This window comes from Loxodonta africana, chromosome 8 (genome assembly GCF_030014295.1).
Source record: "Loxodonta africana isolate mLoxAfr1 chromosome 8, mLoxAfr1.hap2, whole genome shotgun sequence".
In the NCBI taxonomy this organism is placed as follows: Eukaryota; Metazoa; Chordata; class Mammalia; order Proboscidea; family Elephantidae; genus Loxodonta; species Loxodonta africana.
This window is the reverse complement of record NC_087349.1, coordinates 14163178-14181895: the sequence shown is the minus strand read 5'-3', so window position 1 is coordinate 14181895 and position 18718 is coordinate 14163178. Positions and strand designations below refer to the sequence as shown.

The window sequence follows — 18718 nt, the reverse complement described above, 5'->3', positions numbered from 1 at the left end:
GGGAAAGTCCGTCTGTCACTGGATTTGAGATCGAGTTCTTACTCCAATCCCACCGCTAACGGAATATGTGCCCCTTAACAAGTTATTTCACCTCTGGGGCATAGTTTTCTCATTCCTAAAATGAAGGAGCTGGACAGGTAAGTCTCTCTTTGGGAAAAGATAAGTCACTTTTTAGAACAAAGGTACGTGGTTCCAGTAATGAAGACATGAATGGACATGCTATAGTTAACCGAAGTGTTGTGTTGCCCAAGAATAGTTACTTCAAAAATCCTTCTACACTCTGCAAACTGGATGGGCCGCCCAGAAAACACTGCTACAAAGATTTTACCTAATTAAGGAAACAACTAATTTTAAACACTTAAAAAAATGTTTTCAATTAGGCAAAGGAAATGGAAGTCACACTTCTGTCAAACCTCTGGCAGCTGCCCTTCCCATGAGAGGTTTCAGATATACCAACCTTTAAGAATTAACTGAAACAAGCCAAAAACAAAAATGTACACGCAAACACATAACGGGTCTGTATCTGCAGCTGCTTGCCACCTCTGAATATCCGCTTCCACGTGGCGCGGACCCTGTTTTGATTTGCATCTCTACAGAATGAGTTCATGTGCCTTGCCTGGGGTGGAGCCTCTGGGAGGAGCAACATTAGTTTAAAAACAGTTTCTACACAGGTTCTAAAGCAGCTGGTCTCCTGAAACAGTGCTCTCTGGATCAATGAAGCACTGAGTGAATAGCTACCCTGTGGAAGGTCCCATGATAAGCAGTGGATGATACAAAGTTGAACCCTTTCAACAGTTCAACTCAAGTACAACTGAATTATAATTGGGGGTGGGAAGGTATTAGCTAGGTATTAAATTGCTTCAAATTAGACAGTTAAGATGTATAGTTTTCCAGATTTTTTCTATCTGTACTTTCTAATTGTTGCTAAAAATCCTAAATCATCTAGTTAAAATTATTCAACTAAACATTCAGTCTCCTGACGTATCTGAGAAATATTTATAAGCCACGAGAGAATTCTGGTACAACTCTTGATAACAATTTCAAATATTCTGGAACATTAAAACCAAAATTTCTCTAGTCATCAAAGCCTTAAAAATAATGGTGAGCTTAACCACAGTCACCATTTCAATACCAGGCAAGTACGCACAGCCAAAAACATGAAGTAACAAATTCCCCTCCCCTTCTTCCCCCACAAAAAACAATGACTCAGAACCTAAAGTTGGTGACTTAATCCTTGGAATTTCTGAAAAAAAGTTTTTAATGCTCCATGGTTGAGTTTTATGTGTTCAAAGAAGGTAAATAAATAACCACAAAGATAGGGCTATATTTAATGCCAGTTTTTCGGAAAGTATCTATTGGAGATGATTCCAAATGGCTAACATGAGGACAACTACATTCACAAATCAGTGATTCCTCAACACCACTGTGGCATTTCCAGAATAGTGACTGGCTTGAAATACTTGGGTTAGAACTGGTCTTCTGTGCCAACGGACAATTTGATGACTTTGAAAGTGGAAGAACGGATACTTGATCAAAGACGGTCATGTAATAAGCCAAATAAAAGCATCAAATGAAGAGAGCTAAGAACTGGGGTTCCACGAAGGCATCCTGCCCCATCGCATCAAGTCCCCGCTGTTCTGCCCGCTGTCCATACAAGCACCTCCTGTTAGAGAAGGCAGGTATACTTCTTCCTGAGCAATGACATACTAATTCCTGCCTCTATGCCTACAATCAGGAGGTTTCCATCAACATAAAAGGCCTTTCTCTTCCCCATGCTGACCCAAATCCCAAATACCACAGCCCAGATCAATTCCTAAATCCTCAGCAAAGCCTCCCCAACAATTAGGGGCACACTGACATCGCTCAGATTCTAGTATCATATAGTCACCAATTTCGTGTATAATTTTCTCTTCAACTATACTGTAAAGTTCCTGGAAAGAGTACCCCTAGTTTCTATTTTTTTTTTTTTTTGTATTCCCCACATGGCTTAATTCATTGTTGGTCAAAAAGGAACCCAAATTTTCATTTTTAATTGGGTTAGTCCTTTATTTTAATGTTTAGAATATTTAGGGGAGCTTAACTTTTTTTTTTTTTAACTTTAACTTTTTAATGTTGTAACCAGTTATGAGAACCCTGGTGGTGCAGTGACTGAAAGCTACGCTGTTAACAAAAAGGTCAGCAGTTCAAATCCGCCAGATGCTCCTTGGAAACTCTATGGGGCAGTTCTACTCTGTCCTATAGGGTCACTATGAGTCAGACTCTACTCAACGGCAACGGGTCTGGGTTTGGTTTTGGTCTTCTTACCAGCAATTAAAATTCCACATTTCCAAATGACTAAAACAAAACAAAAAATTACACTTTAATATGCTGTCTTGAATGGAAGAAAAAAAAAAAAAAAGGAGTACCAGGAACTGAACACTTAAGAGTGTTTCCCAAGTGAACCTCAGGTAGAAGGAGAGGGCTAAACAATGCCATTCTGGATTACCTACCATCTACCATCATGAAACGAACAGATACCCTGATTACCTGTTCATGGTAGGTGCTGTTAAGCTTATGTAATTTAACTTCCCTGTACCAACTGTTAACTTCAGCATACCAAGAGCCACAAAACTGTACTCTCTAACCCCAGGTACTTGTCTTGCAAATGCAATGTTGTAGGTCACAAAGGGAATAAAAACGGATCTCTGTGAATCCATCTATCAACCTTGCTTTAAAACAAGAGGTCCAACAAACAAATGCCTTGCTGGTAACAGCACATTATTACAGTAACACTGTACCGTGCCATACCTCAAAGGCCATGAAAAGGAATAAAGATAAATTATATGAACTCTGCAACAGAGTAAGGGACTACTCTATTCTACTTGTAAGAACCAGGAGATAAACAAACTTTCTTTTCACCAGGCATCTCTAAGTCTAAATTACTATTAATAAGGATTCCCTTAGATATAGAAGACACGTGATCTAAAAAACGTTATGAGATCTTAAAACCCAAAGTTCTGAAACCTTCAAGGGTAGCAGTACAAAACCAGAAGTATTATGGTATCAAACTTATAGGAACCTAACATTTTTCCCCAGAAATAAAAACATGACAGACCAAAAAGGAAAATATTGCTCCTTAAACAATTTCTTTTTCACAGAACATATGTTTGTGCACATATGATACGTCTGTGAGACATTAATAAGAATTCTCAGATATTACGTCCTTTATTATTAACTGGCACAGTTCGGGGATATAGGTGTATGTGTGCATGTGTGTATGTGTGTACCAGTCAAAATAAGAACTGCCGAAAATAGAGAGTGGCTTTATCCCTCGTGCTCTCACTAATTACCATCTTAATATTTTTTTTTGAAACCATTTATGTTTAGAATGCAAAATCAGATTTTTTACCATGCTGTTGAACTTTACAGCACCATAATTTCAGAATACTTTTTTTTTCTTTTTGCATTTTATATGATATTTGAAAGGCTGGTAACTGTCCTACTAAGTAAAATGCTTCCAAACAGTAACTAGATACAATACTCCACCATCCTTATAAAGCTCAATATTACAAGGCATCCATCGGGTTAAAAAAAATTTAGATTATGATAAAGACCTTAATTTTGTTTTCCCACAGAAATTTCAGAGACTAACAATACGTACTCTAATTCTGTTACTCAATAGTCCCCTCCCTGCCCACCCAACAGCCAGAAGGCATGAGAGATTTACAAGTTCTCAAAGGCTTTAAATGAACCTACCTGCTATAGGGATCCCTCCCAGACCTGTGTTGTGCTGTGGTGGGAGATTCAAGTCCAAGAAATTACTATTTGAGGTGGGGTTTGCTGTGTGGTTCAAGTGCACGATGCTATTGCGTGGAAAGGCCATCCAAGGATAGCGGGCAGCCTGGCCTGGAAAACTGAATGAATTATAAACCGCTCGGTGCTGCTGAAACTGGGGGAACCTCTGTGGCAAGACTGGAAAGGTGCTATTGAGAGAGTTGGCATTTGCAGGGGCAGCTGGATGCAGGAACCCGGAGCCTGGACTTTTGGCGGCTGTAGTGTGTGAGGAGGCGTTGTGAAGAGGTGTGGGCGAGAGTGAGGGTTGGTCTTGGACTGACAGTTCTTTCTCAATCAGGTCTGCTAAGGCTTTTCGAGTGACATCAAAGGGATCAAACCCCAAGTCATCCTCTGGTTGTTTAGAAGAACCAAAGCCAAACGCTGCTTGCCAGTCTGTAGAGGATGATACTGGGATGGTTTCTGTGGGGAAGAAAAACTGTGGTTAATATAAAATGCATGGCTCAATTTCAGACCTAATGGTACCCACACTACTGAAAAGTTAAACGTGTCGTAACACAAGATAAAATCAATTATCTGCAAAACCTGTGTATTTCTTAGCACACTCAGATTATATAATTACAAAAAGGTCTCATATACTTCCAGCACATTCTTTTTTTTTTTTAATTTTATTTATTTTGTTGTTTCTAGCACAGTCTTATACTATTAACTTCAAAAGCTGAATTACATACAGTGAATTTTGCTAATCAAGCAAAATTATACTCTCAACCATTCATAACTGAAACCCAGAATAAGTCATTTACATAAATAATAATAAAATCTAGCAGATTTCAATTAGTAAAGTTTATTTTTTAAATGCTACTTATCAAAGTATAAATAATTTTGAATATATGTTTCATATACTATTAAGAAAAAATAATGTAATTTAATGGGATAAGTGTCTATTTATATTAAGCCTTATGTTTTTTCCTTTAACTGGCTGCTCCAGAGGTGTTATTGTCCATGTTACTTTAATACGTAATCCTTCACATTAATAATAAAACTTAACAATGAATAAAAATGGAAATGGCTCAAAAATGCCAAATCACAACTTTTACTACTAAATAACTTACCTCTATTGTCAGTTGGGGAAATAAGTCTTAAATTTAACTAAACAAACACAGCTCTGACTAAAAATGTAAGTCCTGAATACTTCCCAGAGGAATAAGCTGTTTATTTTTGGGTAGAAATAAAGATAAAATTCAAACCAATGCGCCACCAGGGCTCCAAAATGAGGACATAACCCTTGATTTCTGGAGAAATCTCTCTGTTAACAGTAATTCCTGGGTCATACAGCAATTTATCTAACTGCCTAATTCTATGCAGTTTAAGATGTTTACATTTTTACGAAGAAGGGAGTAGGGAGAAAAAAGGATAAAAATATATCCACCAACAGGTTTCATGTTGGTCTGCAGCGATACACGAGGAGCGTAACGAGGAGCACTCGGCAGCACTACTGTGTACCTGAGGTGAAGAGGCTCTGCGGTTCAGGTGCTGTAGGCCAGTCACTGGACGTCTGTGGGGAGCTGGGGAAAGGAGGAAGCCCACTTGGGATAGGGTTGGGGTGGCGAAAGTTGTCTGAGAATAACGACTGTGACTCTGTTACTGCCCCTTCAAAAGGGGACCGTGCACTGTGATTGGATGAACTGATGGGGATGACTGGGTTGGGTTTTGATAAACCAGGTGGTGGTGAAGGCGTGTCACTGTTAGATATCTAAATAAAATAGGAAAAGAAAATAATAATCAATATAAGTTTATACATTTTAATAAGTCATAATTAAAAAGGTTTGAGACTAAATGTATTGGAACCCATCTTCAAACTGGGGTGCTTGAAGACTTAGGAGAGCATGGACTTCGGAAGCTCAGTAAGACCATTCACTTACAGATGTCTCTCTTCTAAACTGAGCTCCCTGAAAAGCATTAAGCCAGTCTCCTCTCCTTTCACAAACGTGCTTCTCTCATTTCACAAAGGAAAGACTGTTTCTCACTCTCTGGGACCCAACTGTGGTATTATGCCCAAGAACGAAAACTTTCCAGAGGCCAGACAACAATTTATTAGAAATATTCAGATTGGTGACAGAATGAGTGACTCTCATGATAGAATCTTTTTGCAAATGACATGATTCCCAACAGTTTGTCTTCAACTGAACTGAAGAATGAGCTACTCAAGTTTCTCCCAGACAGGCTATTAAACGTAATTTTTAATGATAAATCTTTATATGAAATATTTAGGTATTTAATTCAGGAAGATTTCAAAGATTTGTATGATAATGATATAATACTCCTCCTCTTTCTTACAACTACAGATGTCTCAGCACTTGCATCTAGAAAAATGAAAAACATGACAAGGATTGTTCCGGAATCTTGTCTCATGCTCCCAACAAGTAATGTTCACTCAGGGATACATGATGACTAATTAAAAAATAGCCCTACCCCTCTAATTAAGAGATGCATTTCCAATATAATTTCAGTGTTTATATTTAACCATTATGTAACCTTTATATATATATATATATATATACGCATAATCTTTATGTGTATATATATACGTATGTGTGTGTGAGAGTGTGTGTGTTGTTTTGATGAACTCAATACTACTAACAAAAATTCAGAAGAAATAAAATTGGGTGTTTAAAGCCTTGTGACAGCAAAAACTTTTTTTCCAGTTCAAAATATCAATTTAGATTATCAGTTTTTGCTTAAGTATATGCCTTTCAAATATAAACCATATCACATTAAGATAAATTCTGTAATGGTAGTGGAAATGAAAAAATGAGTTCACGGAGAAAAATGGTATAAAACTTCTGATTAGTAAAAAAGAGCCTGTGTATTTTTCTTTAGTGGATAATGGGGTGTCAAAACACTGTGATACTTAATTTTTTTAGATACTTAGAGTACCTTAGAGTACCGTAGCATTTTTATTGAAAGATACCAATATTTACAATATGTTGGAAACAATACCCTTCCCAACTATTTCAACTTACTAGGAAAATAATTTTAATGTCAACTTAAAATGTGCAAGCGGATATACAGATTTTCAAATTCTTTAATGCATCTGTGAGCAAAAAGTTTCAAAAATCCCTAGTTCGAGATCTCTAAGTTGTTTACAAACACTGTGGGGCCTGGCCAATCTTTACAGAAGAGATTAGAACTACATCTATTGTACCAACGTGGGAAGCTGTGCTGAAACTGAAGCAGTAAAAAAAAAAAAAAAAAAAAAGAGCAGATATGATGTTCCCTGAGCAACTAGACGAGATGACACAAAGCATGCTCTACAGGTCAGGCCCTCACTCAGAGTACACGGTGGATGAAACTTAACTGTCTGGTTATCATCTCAAAGCCAACAGTTGTTGGGAGAAGTAAGAAAGAAAACTGTCAGGGGCACGTACACCGACAGAAATAGGAAGTTAAAGTTGACGGCAAGGGATGAGGGGAGCACGTGGTGGGGAAACAACTCTGAAATGCAAGAATTCAGAAGGTGTGCTAGTCTGGGACCACTGAGGCCAAATGGGCCGGGAACATCCCCAGACTCTAAGGCCTCCCAAGTATTATATACAGTACACTAAGCTATGGTAATAATAATTCTGAGTCATCAAAAATGGGTTACATTACACTCTATATATTCTCGGGAAGAAAGAAGACTAATTATAATACATTTTTAAAAGATATCCACCAAACATGTTTTTAAATTGTTTTGGAATTTAAGATATTTTTCATTATCTAGAAAATTCATGTGTATAGAATACCTTGTTTTCGGGGTACAGGAGATAAATGAAGTAGCACTGTACCAGAATCTTACCTGTTGGGAATTATCACCATTCCCTATACTGAGAGAATCTGAAGATTTGTCAATGGGGCTGTAAAAAAGAAGAAAAACAAACAAACAAAAAAAAGAAATCAAAGTAAAGTCATTCTGTCACAATAAAAACAACCCACCCACCCAAATCCAGAATAACAAACATGTTTAACACACATTTATTGAGGCCTTATGATGTGAGACACTGATTAGATGTTAAGGACACAAAGAAGTAGAAGACTCTGCCCTGGAGGAACTTACATCATTCTAATTAAATTCTCTAAAAATAATGGTTGAGATACTAGCTTATGAAAAAGAAAACATACTGCTTAAGTTGGATGCTACCACAGGGTTACTATGAGTCGAAATTGACTCAACGGCAATGAGTTCAGATTTTGGTCTGATGAATAGTCAAAAGTCTAATTTTTCATTTAGTCTTGTGCATGTGATAAACCCATCTCCCACTAGTTTTTTAAATACTACTGTCCTGTTTTTCTAAGAGACAAGACATAAGTTACTGAAGTGTTCTCTACAGGTTTTTTAAGAACTATGCTAATTCCTTGTAATACTTCAATATTCTAACGGTGACCACAGAAAAGGCATATGTGTATGTTTACACACACACCTCCCACACACAGGAGACTAACAGATACAAACATTTGTACAAACTCTTGACACAGCCTTAAACAGAAATATTAAATTTTTATTTCCATAGAGAGAAGACAGAAGTAAAACAGAACTGCTAACTTCAAGTCCACTTTAACTAGTCTGACTTAAAGACAAAATAAAATCTCAACAAGCATCACAACACTAACCTAGTGATGCCATTTCTATAACTAACTTTATTTAACTTGGCACTTGAACATGAGAAAAGTAAAAGTATCCAGATGTGTAGTTCTGACAAAATATTATAGGAAAAAAATTAAGATTCCAAGTCTCTCAAAATTATTTCATTCCCTGGAAATACGTCCAAAGTCATCTCAAACGTTAACGGACAACTTACTGGGATATTTGTTTGCCCTAAAACATTTTAACCAGGGCTGGCACCCACTCTGAATGCCAGGTGTGCCCACTGCAGAGACATCATCAGGTGCTCTTGATTCTGGCAAATAGGTTGAAATTTACTTGAAGAGCATCTTTACTCATTATTCACAAGGTATCAAGAAGTTAATAAAGAAAGTTACCTCTAGTGGGGCAGTTAGGGAACGTTCCGTAAAACCACTTAGCACTTGGAGAAGGAAGGATAAAGGGGGAAGGACAGCATTAAAGGTAGGAACACCATGTGTGTCAAGGATCAAAATGCTACAGACAGGGTTGAGAGAGAGAAAATTAGTCTGGCCAACATATATGACGGTTAGAATAGCACTGAGAGGTAAGAACAGAAAGGTAGACAAGAGGCCAGGCTCCAGAGGCCAAGAGAAATTTCTGAGCACAGAAATGACAGAAACAAAGTGGGGTTTTAGAACAATTAATTTGGTGGTGGCACGAAGGACAGACTGGAACACAGAGCGATAACCTGAGATAAACCTGCACTAAAACACACTCAGAAGACGATGTGGAACGAGGGATACCAATGCTGATATCAGATGGATCTTGGCTGAAAGCAGAGAATACCAGAAAGATGTTTACCTGTGTTTTTTATTGACTACGCTAAGGCATTCACCTATTTGGAGCATAACAGATCATAGATAACATTGAGAAGAATGGAAATCCCAGAACACTTAATTGTGCTCATGTGGAACCTATACATAGACCAAGAGGCAGTCATTGAACAGAAAAGGGGGTACAGTATGGTTTAAAATCAGGAAAGCTGTGCATCAGGGCTGCATCCTTTCACCATACTTATTCAATCTGTATGATGAGCAAATAATCCGAGAAGCTGGACTATATGAAGAGTGGGGCATCAGGACTGGAGGAAGACTCATAAAGAACCTGCAATATGCAGATGACACAACCCTGCTTGCTGAAAGTGAAGAGGACTTGAAGCACTTACTGAGGAAGATCAAAGACTACTGCCCTCAGTATGGATTACACCTCAATGTAAAGAAAACAAAAATATCACAACTGAACCAGTAAGCAAAATCATGATAAACAGAGATGTCATGGATTTCATTCTACTTGGATCCACAATCAACACCCATGGAAGCAGCGGTCTAGGATGCAAACAACAAATTGCAACGGGCAAATCTGCTGCAAAAGATCTCTTTAAAGTGTTGAAGAGCAAAGATGTCACTTTGAGGACTAAGGTGCACCTGACCCAAGCAACGGTATTTCAATTGCCTCATATGCATGCGAAAGCTGGACAATGTGTAAGGAAGACTGAAGAAGAATTGATGCCTTTGAATTATGGTGTTGGAGAAGAATATTGAATATACCATGGACTGCCAGAAGAACGAACAAGTCTGTCTTGGAAGAAGTATAGCCAGAGTGTTTCTTGGAAGCCTGAATGGCAAGACTTTGTCTCGCATAATTTGGACATGTTATCAGGAGGGACTAGTCCCTGAAGAAGGACATCATGCTTGGTAGAGTAGAGGGTCAGAGAAAAAGAGGAACACCCTTGACGAGATGGACTGACACAGTGGCTGTAACAACGGGCTCAAACACAGCAACAACTCTGAGAATGGCGCAGGACTGGGCAGTGCTTCTTTCTGTTGTACACAGGGTCGCTATGAGTCAGAACTAACTTGAAGGCACCTGACAACAACAACGACAAATGATTTTAATATGGGAATAAGGGCTTAAGCGTTGAGAGGAAGCAGTAGTAATAGAAATGGAACGATGAAGGGAAAATATTACCAAGGAAGAATTTCAGTGTCTTGGTATCAGTTCATCTTCCCAGCCACCACCATTAAAGACCACTAAATAATTTTCAACACAGATGAGGTCAGTCTTCCTAATGTAAAGGGCAATATATGCAGATATTATTGCATAAAGAATAAATATAAGGATGTTTCTGGATTAAAACTAATTAGAAGAACTCATATTATCTCGTCTACCGCCCCAACTGCTCTTTCATAAGCACTGATCAGAATATCTTACTCTACCTGGGAGAGATATAAAGATGCTTAAAAACTTCTAGATCAATGTCATCAATCCAAAGGCAGCTGCAGAAAAATCAGGATTGTGGCAACATACCAGTAAATTTATGTCTAGTGCCACACCGTTTTAGTATATTCTTCAATTTATTTTAACAATAATCAACAATTACAAGGAATAATAAACAAAAAAACTTTATAAATATATAAAAAAAATATAGCCAGAAGTTATTTTATTTTCTATGTGGATTTTAAAAGTCAGTTATAATTAAAGTTGCCATTATAAGTGCAACTATTAGTGCAAACAAGTAAAAAGAAAACTGGGACATTCCCTATAAATACTTGTATTTCTCCAAAAGAAAGAGAAAGTATATTTACAAATTTCAGTAAACTTGAACTCCTTGGATCGCTAAGCATGCAGAAAAAAGAGATAGAGATAGCTGCTAAGAGGCCAGAATTCTCACGATGCCACTGACATCAGATGTCAAGCTTCCTACATGTCAGGCTCTACGTCCACTTAAGCTGTGGCCATATTAACAAATCTGTTGTTGTATTTTTCAACATCCGCTCACCCATTACCATGCCAAGAAGGTAACTATTTGGAAAAGGAAAACAAACTTCAACAAATTTTACATTTACTAATGAAGAAAGAGACCTACCCATGAAATGGACTAGTCTCTGGTCAAGAATTGCCAGGTCCCAACAGAAGCTGAGATACAAGCATTTTAAACGCACTAAGATAAAGTGCTCTGCGCTTTTTTATTTAAAAAAACAAAAAATTTTATAGACTTTCTAAAATCAACCTCTTTTGTCATATTAAAAATAAAGCTCGTATTCTGAAGCATTAAGTTTTGTTGTTCAATCAATTTTCAATGGGAAAGATTTTTGTTTGACAACCATTTGCACAGTACAAAGTAGTGGGGCAGAAGTTGGCCAGGAAGGGAAAAACTAAAAAGAATGCAGAAAAGTTGAAGCATGCTGATTTGGTTCTCTCAGGCAAAAACAAAGGAAAGCAGATAATACAATTGATGGACCTAAATCAAAGAGTGCGAGGGGCAAAAACAGAGGTTGACAAGGCTCTTTGAAAAGGCTAAGAGTTGGAAAACCACTCCTACCTACAGATCACTCAAACACTAAGAATAGTCACAATGCTGAGAGAAAGAGAAATCAAAACACCTGAGTCCACAAGTACCACACCAAACCAAAATCAAACCCACCACTGTCGAGTCAATTCTGACTCACAGTCACCCTGTAGGACAGAGCAGAACTGCCCCATAGGGTTTCCAAGGCTATAATCTTTTCAGAAGCAGACTGCCACATCTTTCTCTTGCAGAGCAGCTGGTGGATTTGAACCACTGGCCTTTCAGTTAGCAGCCATCTGCTTTAACCACTGCACCACCAGGGCTCCTTCAAGTACCATACAGTTGATAGAAAAGGACTGGATTGAAGTGGAGCTAAGAGTACTCATACCACAATCAAGAATAACTGATCCCAAAGTATGAAATCATTTCCAGTAGGCAATGCTGTGTTGTCTGTAAATTCCTACAGATAAAAATTCTTAACTATAAAATGTTCTCATATAAATATTCTCACTAAATTTTTCCAAAAGTCCTAATCCTAAATAGTTCTGAAACCTATGGTGAGATGACATATTTCTTAGGAGTAAACACTTTTACATTAAGCTAGACAAAACTAGTGTTATGGAGCTCTTCAAATTATGTACAGATTGATTTTTATTTCTATTTACTTATTTAAAGTATAAAGGGTACATCCAGACTGTAACCCTGGAGATTCTGACTCAAATGGTCTGAGATGCAACCCCTGGTATCTGATCGCTGCCATGGAAGGCACGAAGAGGAGCACGGTGAAAAGCTAGCTATTACATCGAGTCTCCACAAAGTCTCTGAAATTATTAAATTTCACAGCTAGGAGGAATCATAAAATCTAGTTTAAATAATTTGTTTTACAGATTCAGAAACCAAAATTCAACACTATCTGTGAATAGGCAATCAGTGACCCTGCAGGACCTCAACTTGGATCTCTGAACACTCAGCCATGTGTCTGCTCTCTTCTGTTGTTTTTAGGTGCCATCGAGTTGGTTCCGACTCATGGCGACCCTATGTACAACAGAACGAAACACTGCCTGGTCCTGAGCTATCCTCACAATTGTTGTTACTCTTGAGCCCACTGTTGCAGCCCCTGTGTCAATCCATCTCATTGGGGGTCTTCCTCTTTGTTGCTGATCCTCTACTTTATCAAGCATCATGTCCTTCTCCAGGGACCCATCCCTCCTGATAACATGTCCAAAGTATGTAAGACCCAGGCTCGCCGTTCTCACTTCTAAGGAACATTCTGGTTTTATTTCTTCCAAGAAGATCTCTCCCACCCGCATCAAATACAGTCATATTTTACTTCTTTCGTGGGAACAGCAACCAAGTGCCCAAAAAAAGTCTCATGGATGCTTTTTAAAATTTGTAACATAAAAGAATATATTACAAAGGAGGAGGATCAAAGTAAAAATCATTTGGGAGGGCTGGGCATGGGACAGAAGAAAACGTTGAGAAGGTCTCGTTTCCTTGTTTATTGAATTCAAAAGATAAAAACTGCCACAATGATTGCATTAAGTTTCAGTAATATTTTGGACATAAGGTAAAATTAATATATAGATGTCAACGTAACAGACATTTCCAAATTTCACTGTCATGTTACAATATACGCAAATACATATTCACTTTGCTCCTAAATTAAATATTCTCACACTCATTTAGAATTCACTTCAATTTTTCATGCTCTGAAATGTATTTAAACATTTTCTACTGAGAACACATATTTAAGTTATAAGCAAGTAAAACTTTTCTTTATAGAACAAATTTTATTTGATACAGGCTTCAAATATACATTAACATTTAAAGTTATTACTTTGCTACTAAAATATGACCACATCTTAAGGAAGGAAAGTTACACAATTAGCTATTAACAGGGCAAGAAAAAAAAAATGCCTCAATAAACCTGAACTGATTGTATCAGGGCAAATATGATCTTAACTGCAATCTTCTCGTAACTTCAGGATGCATTTAACATGAGTGAATAGAAACGTTTTGGTAACTACTAGTAGGCACAAATAATTAATTATTCTTGATATTAAAGGTGAAAGATAGGCATCTACCATCATAAATCTATCAGAGAACAAGAGGACACTAATGGCTTAAAATTAGGAAAGGTGTGCATCAGAGTTGTATTTTTTCACCATACTTATTAAATCCGTATGTTGAGCAAATAATCTGAGAAGCTGGACAATGTGAAGAACGGAGCATCAGGATTGAAGACTCATTAACAACCTGCATTATGCAAATGACACAAATTTGCCTGCTGAAAGCAATCGCTGATGACGATCAAAGACCACGGCCTTCAGCATGGATTACACCTCAACATAAAGAAAACAACTGAACCAATAATAATAAACGGAGAAAAGACTGAAGTTGTCAAGGACTTCATTTTACTTGGATTCACAATCAACACCCATGGATGCAGCAGTCAAGAAATCAAAAGACGCATTGCACTGGGAAAAACGGCTTTAAAGTGTTAAAAAGCAAAGATGTCACCTTGAAGACTAAGGTGCACCTGACCCAAGCTATGGTACTTTCAGTCACCTTATATGCATTCAAATGCTGGACAATGAATAAGGAAGACCAAAGAAGAAGAGAAGAATTGATGCCTTTGAATTGTGGTGTTGGCAAAGAATACTGAATATACCACCGCCTGCCAGAAGCATGAACAAATCTGTCTCTGAAGAAGTATGGCCAGACTGCCTCCCAGAAGAGAGGATGGCGAAACTTCATCTCACACACTATGGACAGTCAGGAGGAGCGACCAGCCCCTGCAGGGGGGGCATCGCGCTTGCTAAGTAGAAGGTCAGTGAAAAAGAGGAAGACTCTCAGTGAGATGGACTGACACAGTGACCACAACAACGGGCTCAAACACCAACGACTGTGAGGGTGGTGCAGGACAGGGCGGTGCTTTGTTCTATTGTACACAGGGTCACTATGAGCCAGAACCGACTCGACAGCACCTGGCAACATCAACAACAGAATGTGGCAGCCTTTCAAAAACAATGAGTAAAGTCTCCATTTATTTATTCTAATTTTGAATCTCAGTAACAGGCTTAACCTCTGAAAAGACATTATATATTTAAGTTGAATTTAGATATACAACTGCTCAGTTTGATGTGCCTTTTCTTCTATTCTAGGAAATAAGGGCACCAACAACACTATCTCTAAGTGCTCCCGGCCCCCACTCATTCCATCCCAACCTCTGGAACAAATATTTTAGACCTGTGGGTCTCTAACTTTTTAAAAATATTTTCTACTTAGATGGGACAAGACACCCCAGCTCATTTACTAGTTTAGTTCTCCACTGTGTGTGCACATATGCCATAACTTTGTATACAACCAAACACTGCACAGGAAGGAAACGTTTTAAAGAGAAATAAGAAACAAACCTCAGGAAAAAAATCTGGGAATTCACTAATTTTCATGTAAGCATCAAATTTTAACAAACCTTAGTAACTCATCTACTTAGTTTACTAGTAAGTGGTCCTTGGAATAAAAGAGAAAACACCTTTCTGGAAATCCATTTTATAAAATGTAGCCACCTGGACCAATAAGCAACATCGTAATAGAGAAAAGACTGAAGATGTCAAGGATTTAATTTTACTTGGATCCACAATCAATGCCCATGGATGCAGCAGTCAAGAAATCAAACAACATACTGCATTGGGCAAATCTGCTGTGAAAGATCTCTTTAAAGTGTAAAAAAACAAAGATGTTGCCTTGAAGATGAAGGTACCCCTAACCCAAACCATGGTGTTTTCAATTGCCTCATATGCATGCAAAAGCTGGACAATGAATAAGGAAGATCGAAGAATTGACACCTTTGAATTGTGGTGCTGGCGAAAAACATTGAATATACCACGGACTGCCAAAGGAATCAACAAATCTGTCTTGTAAGAAGTACGACCAGAATACTCCTTAGAAGCAAAGATGGCGAGACCATATCTCAGATATTTTGGACATGTGACCAGGAGGGATCAGTCCCTGCAGCAGGACATCACGCTTGGTAGAGAGAGGGTCAGCAACGAAGAGGAAGACCCTCAATGAGATGGACCGACACAGCTGCTGCAACAGTGGGTTCAAGCATAGCAACAACGGTGAGGACGGTGCAGGACTAGGCAGTGTTTCCTTCTGTTGTGCATGGGGTCGCTATGAGTTGGAACTGACTCGATGGCATCTAACAACAACGGCCAACTCTCATGGCACCTTTCTATTCTCTGGGCCACTCCTGAATCCACCTCCAATTCAGCTATGGGTATCACAGACCAGCCCTCTCTACACCAATAAATGATCATTATTTTAGGTTGTAGGTCCTCTTTTCAGAAAAATGTGCACACACACACAATTCTATACAGAATTTCAGAGAGTATCTTGAAACTAATTCACTATTTAACCAACTCTGCTCAAGACTACCTTCTACAGTTTTCAGACCAAACCTTTTCTAAACCTCAAGTGGTTTCCAAATAACCCAGGATTCAAGCAGTGACCACTCCCAATCTGCTGAATACACAAGGTACTCCAACTATACCTTCAAAGTTGATCAGAGCTTATAGGTGACTTTCAATAAGGATATAGGTCATATTTTTAAGAAATAAGTACATTTTCTGTCAATGTCATAAATATAATAAAGATTTACAAATTGCTAAAGAAGTTCTCCTTTCATTATTTCTCTAACCCTCTACTGCCATCAATCCGTGCTTTACAGAAGAGTTTGCTCAAAATACCATTGATGCCTTCCTTGGAACTTACACTCCAATCCCTATCCTGATATGACAGGCCTCAAGCACCAGATAGCTTCAGTTACGGCATAATCTCATTTAACCGAGTTAATGTGGTTCGTGTTAATTTTTCCTAAGACTTTCTTTCTCTTCAGAATTTCCTGTATCGCCTCATCTAAACTAAACCATGGGAGACTGGTAGTACGAGTACAATGAGCCTGGGCTTTAAAGTGATGGAGACTTGGTCAGAATCTGGCCTGTCACTGATTCATGTGGGATACTGGCTTATTTATAAACTCTCTGAGACTTAGTTTTCTTACCTGTAGTAAGATAACAATGATATCTACCACACAGGACTACTGGAGGAGATCAAATGAACACAGAAGATGCCAAGTTTTTGCTCTACCCTCCTTTGAGTTCAGTCTAAAGCTGAACATCTTGGTTCCCTCAATAGTGGCCTTATGTGGCTGAGCCATGCTATCAAGTCATAACCACTCTACAACCTGAGGCTCCTAGGACACTGTTCTCCTGCTACTGAAACAGTGAGGAATGTGCTCTGTGGATTATCTGACTATATAGTGAAGGCAAAGCCAATAAAATATTAGGAAAATCTATTGAAAATTGATTACAAAAAATAAAGAACAGCTACATACTTATTATAAACCCTGAAAAGACATTTGATAAATTCTAATATTCACTTCCAGTTTAAAGGGAGAAAATTCAATAAATTAGGAAGAATAAGATACTTTCATATTGTGATTAAAAATACTTATCTCAAATAAAGTATCAAAAAGTATACTTTAAGAGTGAATAAAACACCACAGACATAGACATTCCCATAAAAGTAAAGAAGGAGACAAGGATGCCTGCTAGCACAGCTACTCTAACACTGTTCTCTAATTTTTAGACAGGGATTCTCAAATAGGAAGAGGTGGTGGTGGAAGATCCAACGCTATAGAACAGGAGAAAGACTAAATTATTTTTCATACAAGGTACAAAAGACTTAAATAAGAGATACACCACGCTAATAGTTGGGAGGAATCAATACTGTTGAATGTTGATTCTTCTAAAATTGATTTATAGATTTAATGTATTCCAGAATACAAATAATTGGTCAGCCAATTGGAGGAGTACTGGTGGCACAGAGGTTAAGCACTTGACTGCTAAACCAAGGTTAGCAATTTGAACCTACCAGCTGCTCCAGGGGAGAAAGCTTCCGTACAGATTACAGCCTTGGAAGCCCTAAAGGGCAGCTCTACTCTGTCCTATGGGGTCGCTGTGAGTCAGAATCAACTCGACAGCAACGGGTTTGGTTTTATTTGGTTCAGCTGGAAAAGTTAAATCTCTATACATTTAAAACACTTAATACCAAAAACAAAACAATCCCAACCACAAAGGCATAAAATAAAAAACGTATGTACGCAATTATTTATCTGGTCAGTCTCTGGGTAGAGGTCTCTCTAAGCATAAAAGGACAAAAAATAAAGGAAAAGAGGAACACTTTTAACCACATTAAAAACCGCAAACTTATTCAAGTCAAAACATACCGTTTATAAAATTAAAAGACAAAAGATGAAATGAGAAAATAGTTGCAGCATATATCATACAGGCATAATTTCCTTAACACATAAAACCATTCTTACAAACCAGAAAGGAGAAATAAACACAAATAGAATATGCGGAACAGATATGAAATCACAATGCACAAAGAGTTCACTCTACTAATCAAATACAAATTAAAATAAGACAAGTTTTTTTGTTTCTCAAATTAGCAAATATGAGGACAAAAAACACCCAATTCAAAGAAAGAGGTACTCTCACACTCTGATCCAGCAGTTCTACTTCTAGGAACAATCAAAGCTATAACCAAAAAACTTTTATATAAAAAAATGTTCATCACAGTGCTACTGATGATAGCCCGAAAGTGAAAATAACATAGTATACAATAACAGGAAGTTGACTTAATACACTTGAAATGTTCATATATAATGGGTTATTTACTATGTAGCCATTAAAAATTATTTTAATGACATGGGAATATATTTATTATTTATAACAATGAATATTAAGTTTTAAAAATGTAACAAACCAATGTAATTTGCATATATATATATATATACACAGGTAGTCCCTGACTTAAGAGGTATTTGCATTACAACAGACCTCACTTAGGACTTACGACAGTCTGGTTTTTGTTTGTTTTAACATCTTATGGTTAGTAATATGTGCTACGTACAATGTTGTACTGTG

The 18718-nt window shown here is 37.7% G+C and overlaps 1 protein-coding gene across 6 annotated transcripts in view; it reads right to left on the bottom strand.

Moving 5' to 3' along the window:
- Positions 1-18718, bottom strand: part of CNOT4 (CCR4-NOT transcription complex subunit 4) — a 144158-nt gene that overhangs the window by 25469 nt on the left and 99971 nt on the right. For all 6 annotated transcript variants that reach the window (XM_064289683.1, XM_064289684.1, XM_064289685.1 and 3 more), the window contains exons 8-10: positions 7610-7667; positions 5275-5524; positions 3736-4233 (exon numbers count right to left, since the gene is read on the bottom strand). In XM_064289683.1, the coding sequence (XP_064145753.1) occupies positions 3736-4233; positions 5275-5524; positions 7610-7667 (806 nt within the window). The remainder of the gene's footprint in view (positions 1-3735; positions 4234-5274; positions 5525-7609; positions 7668-18718) is intronic.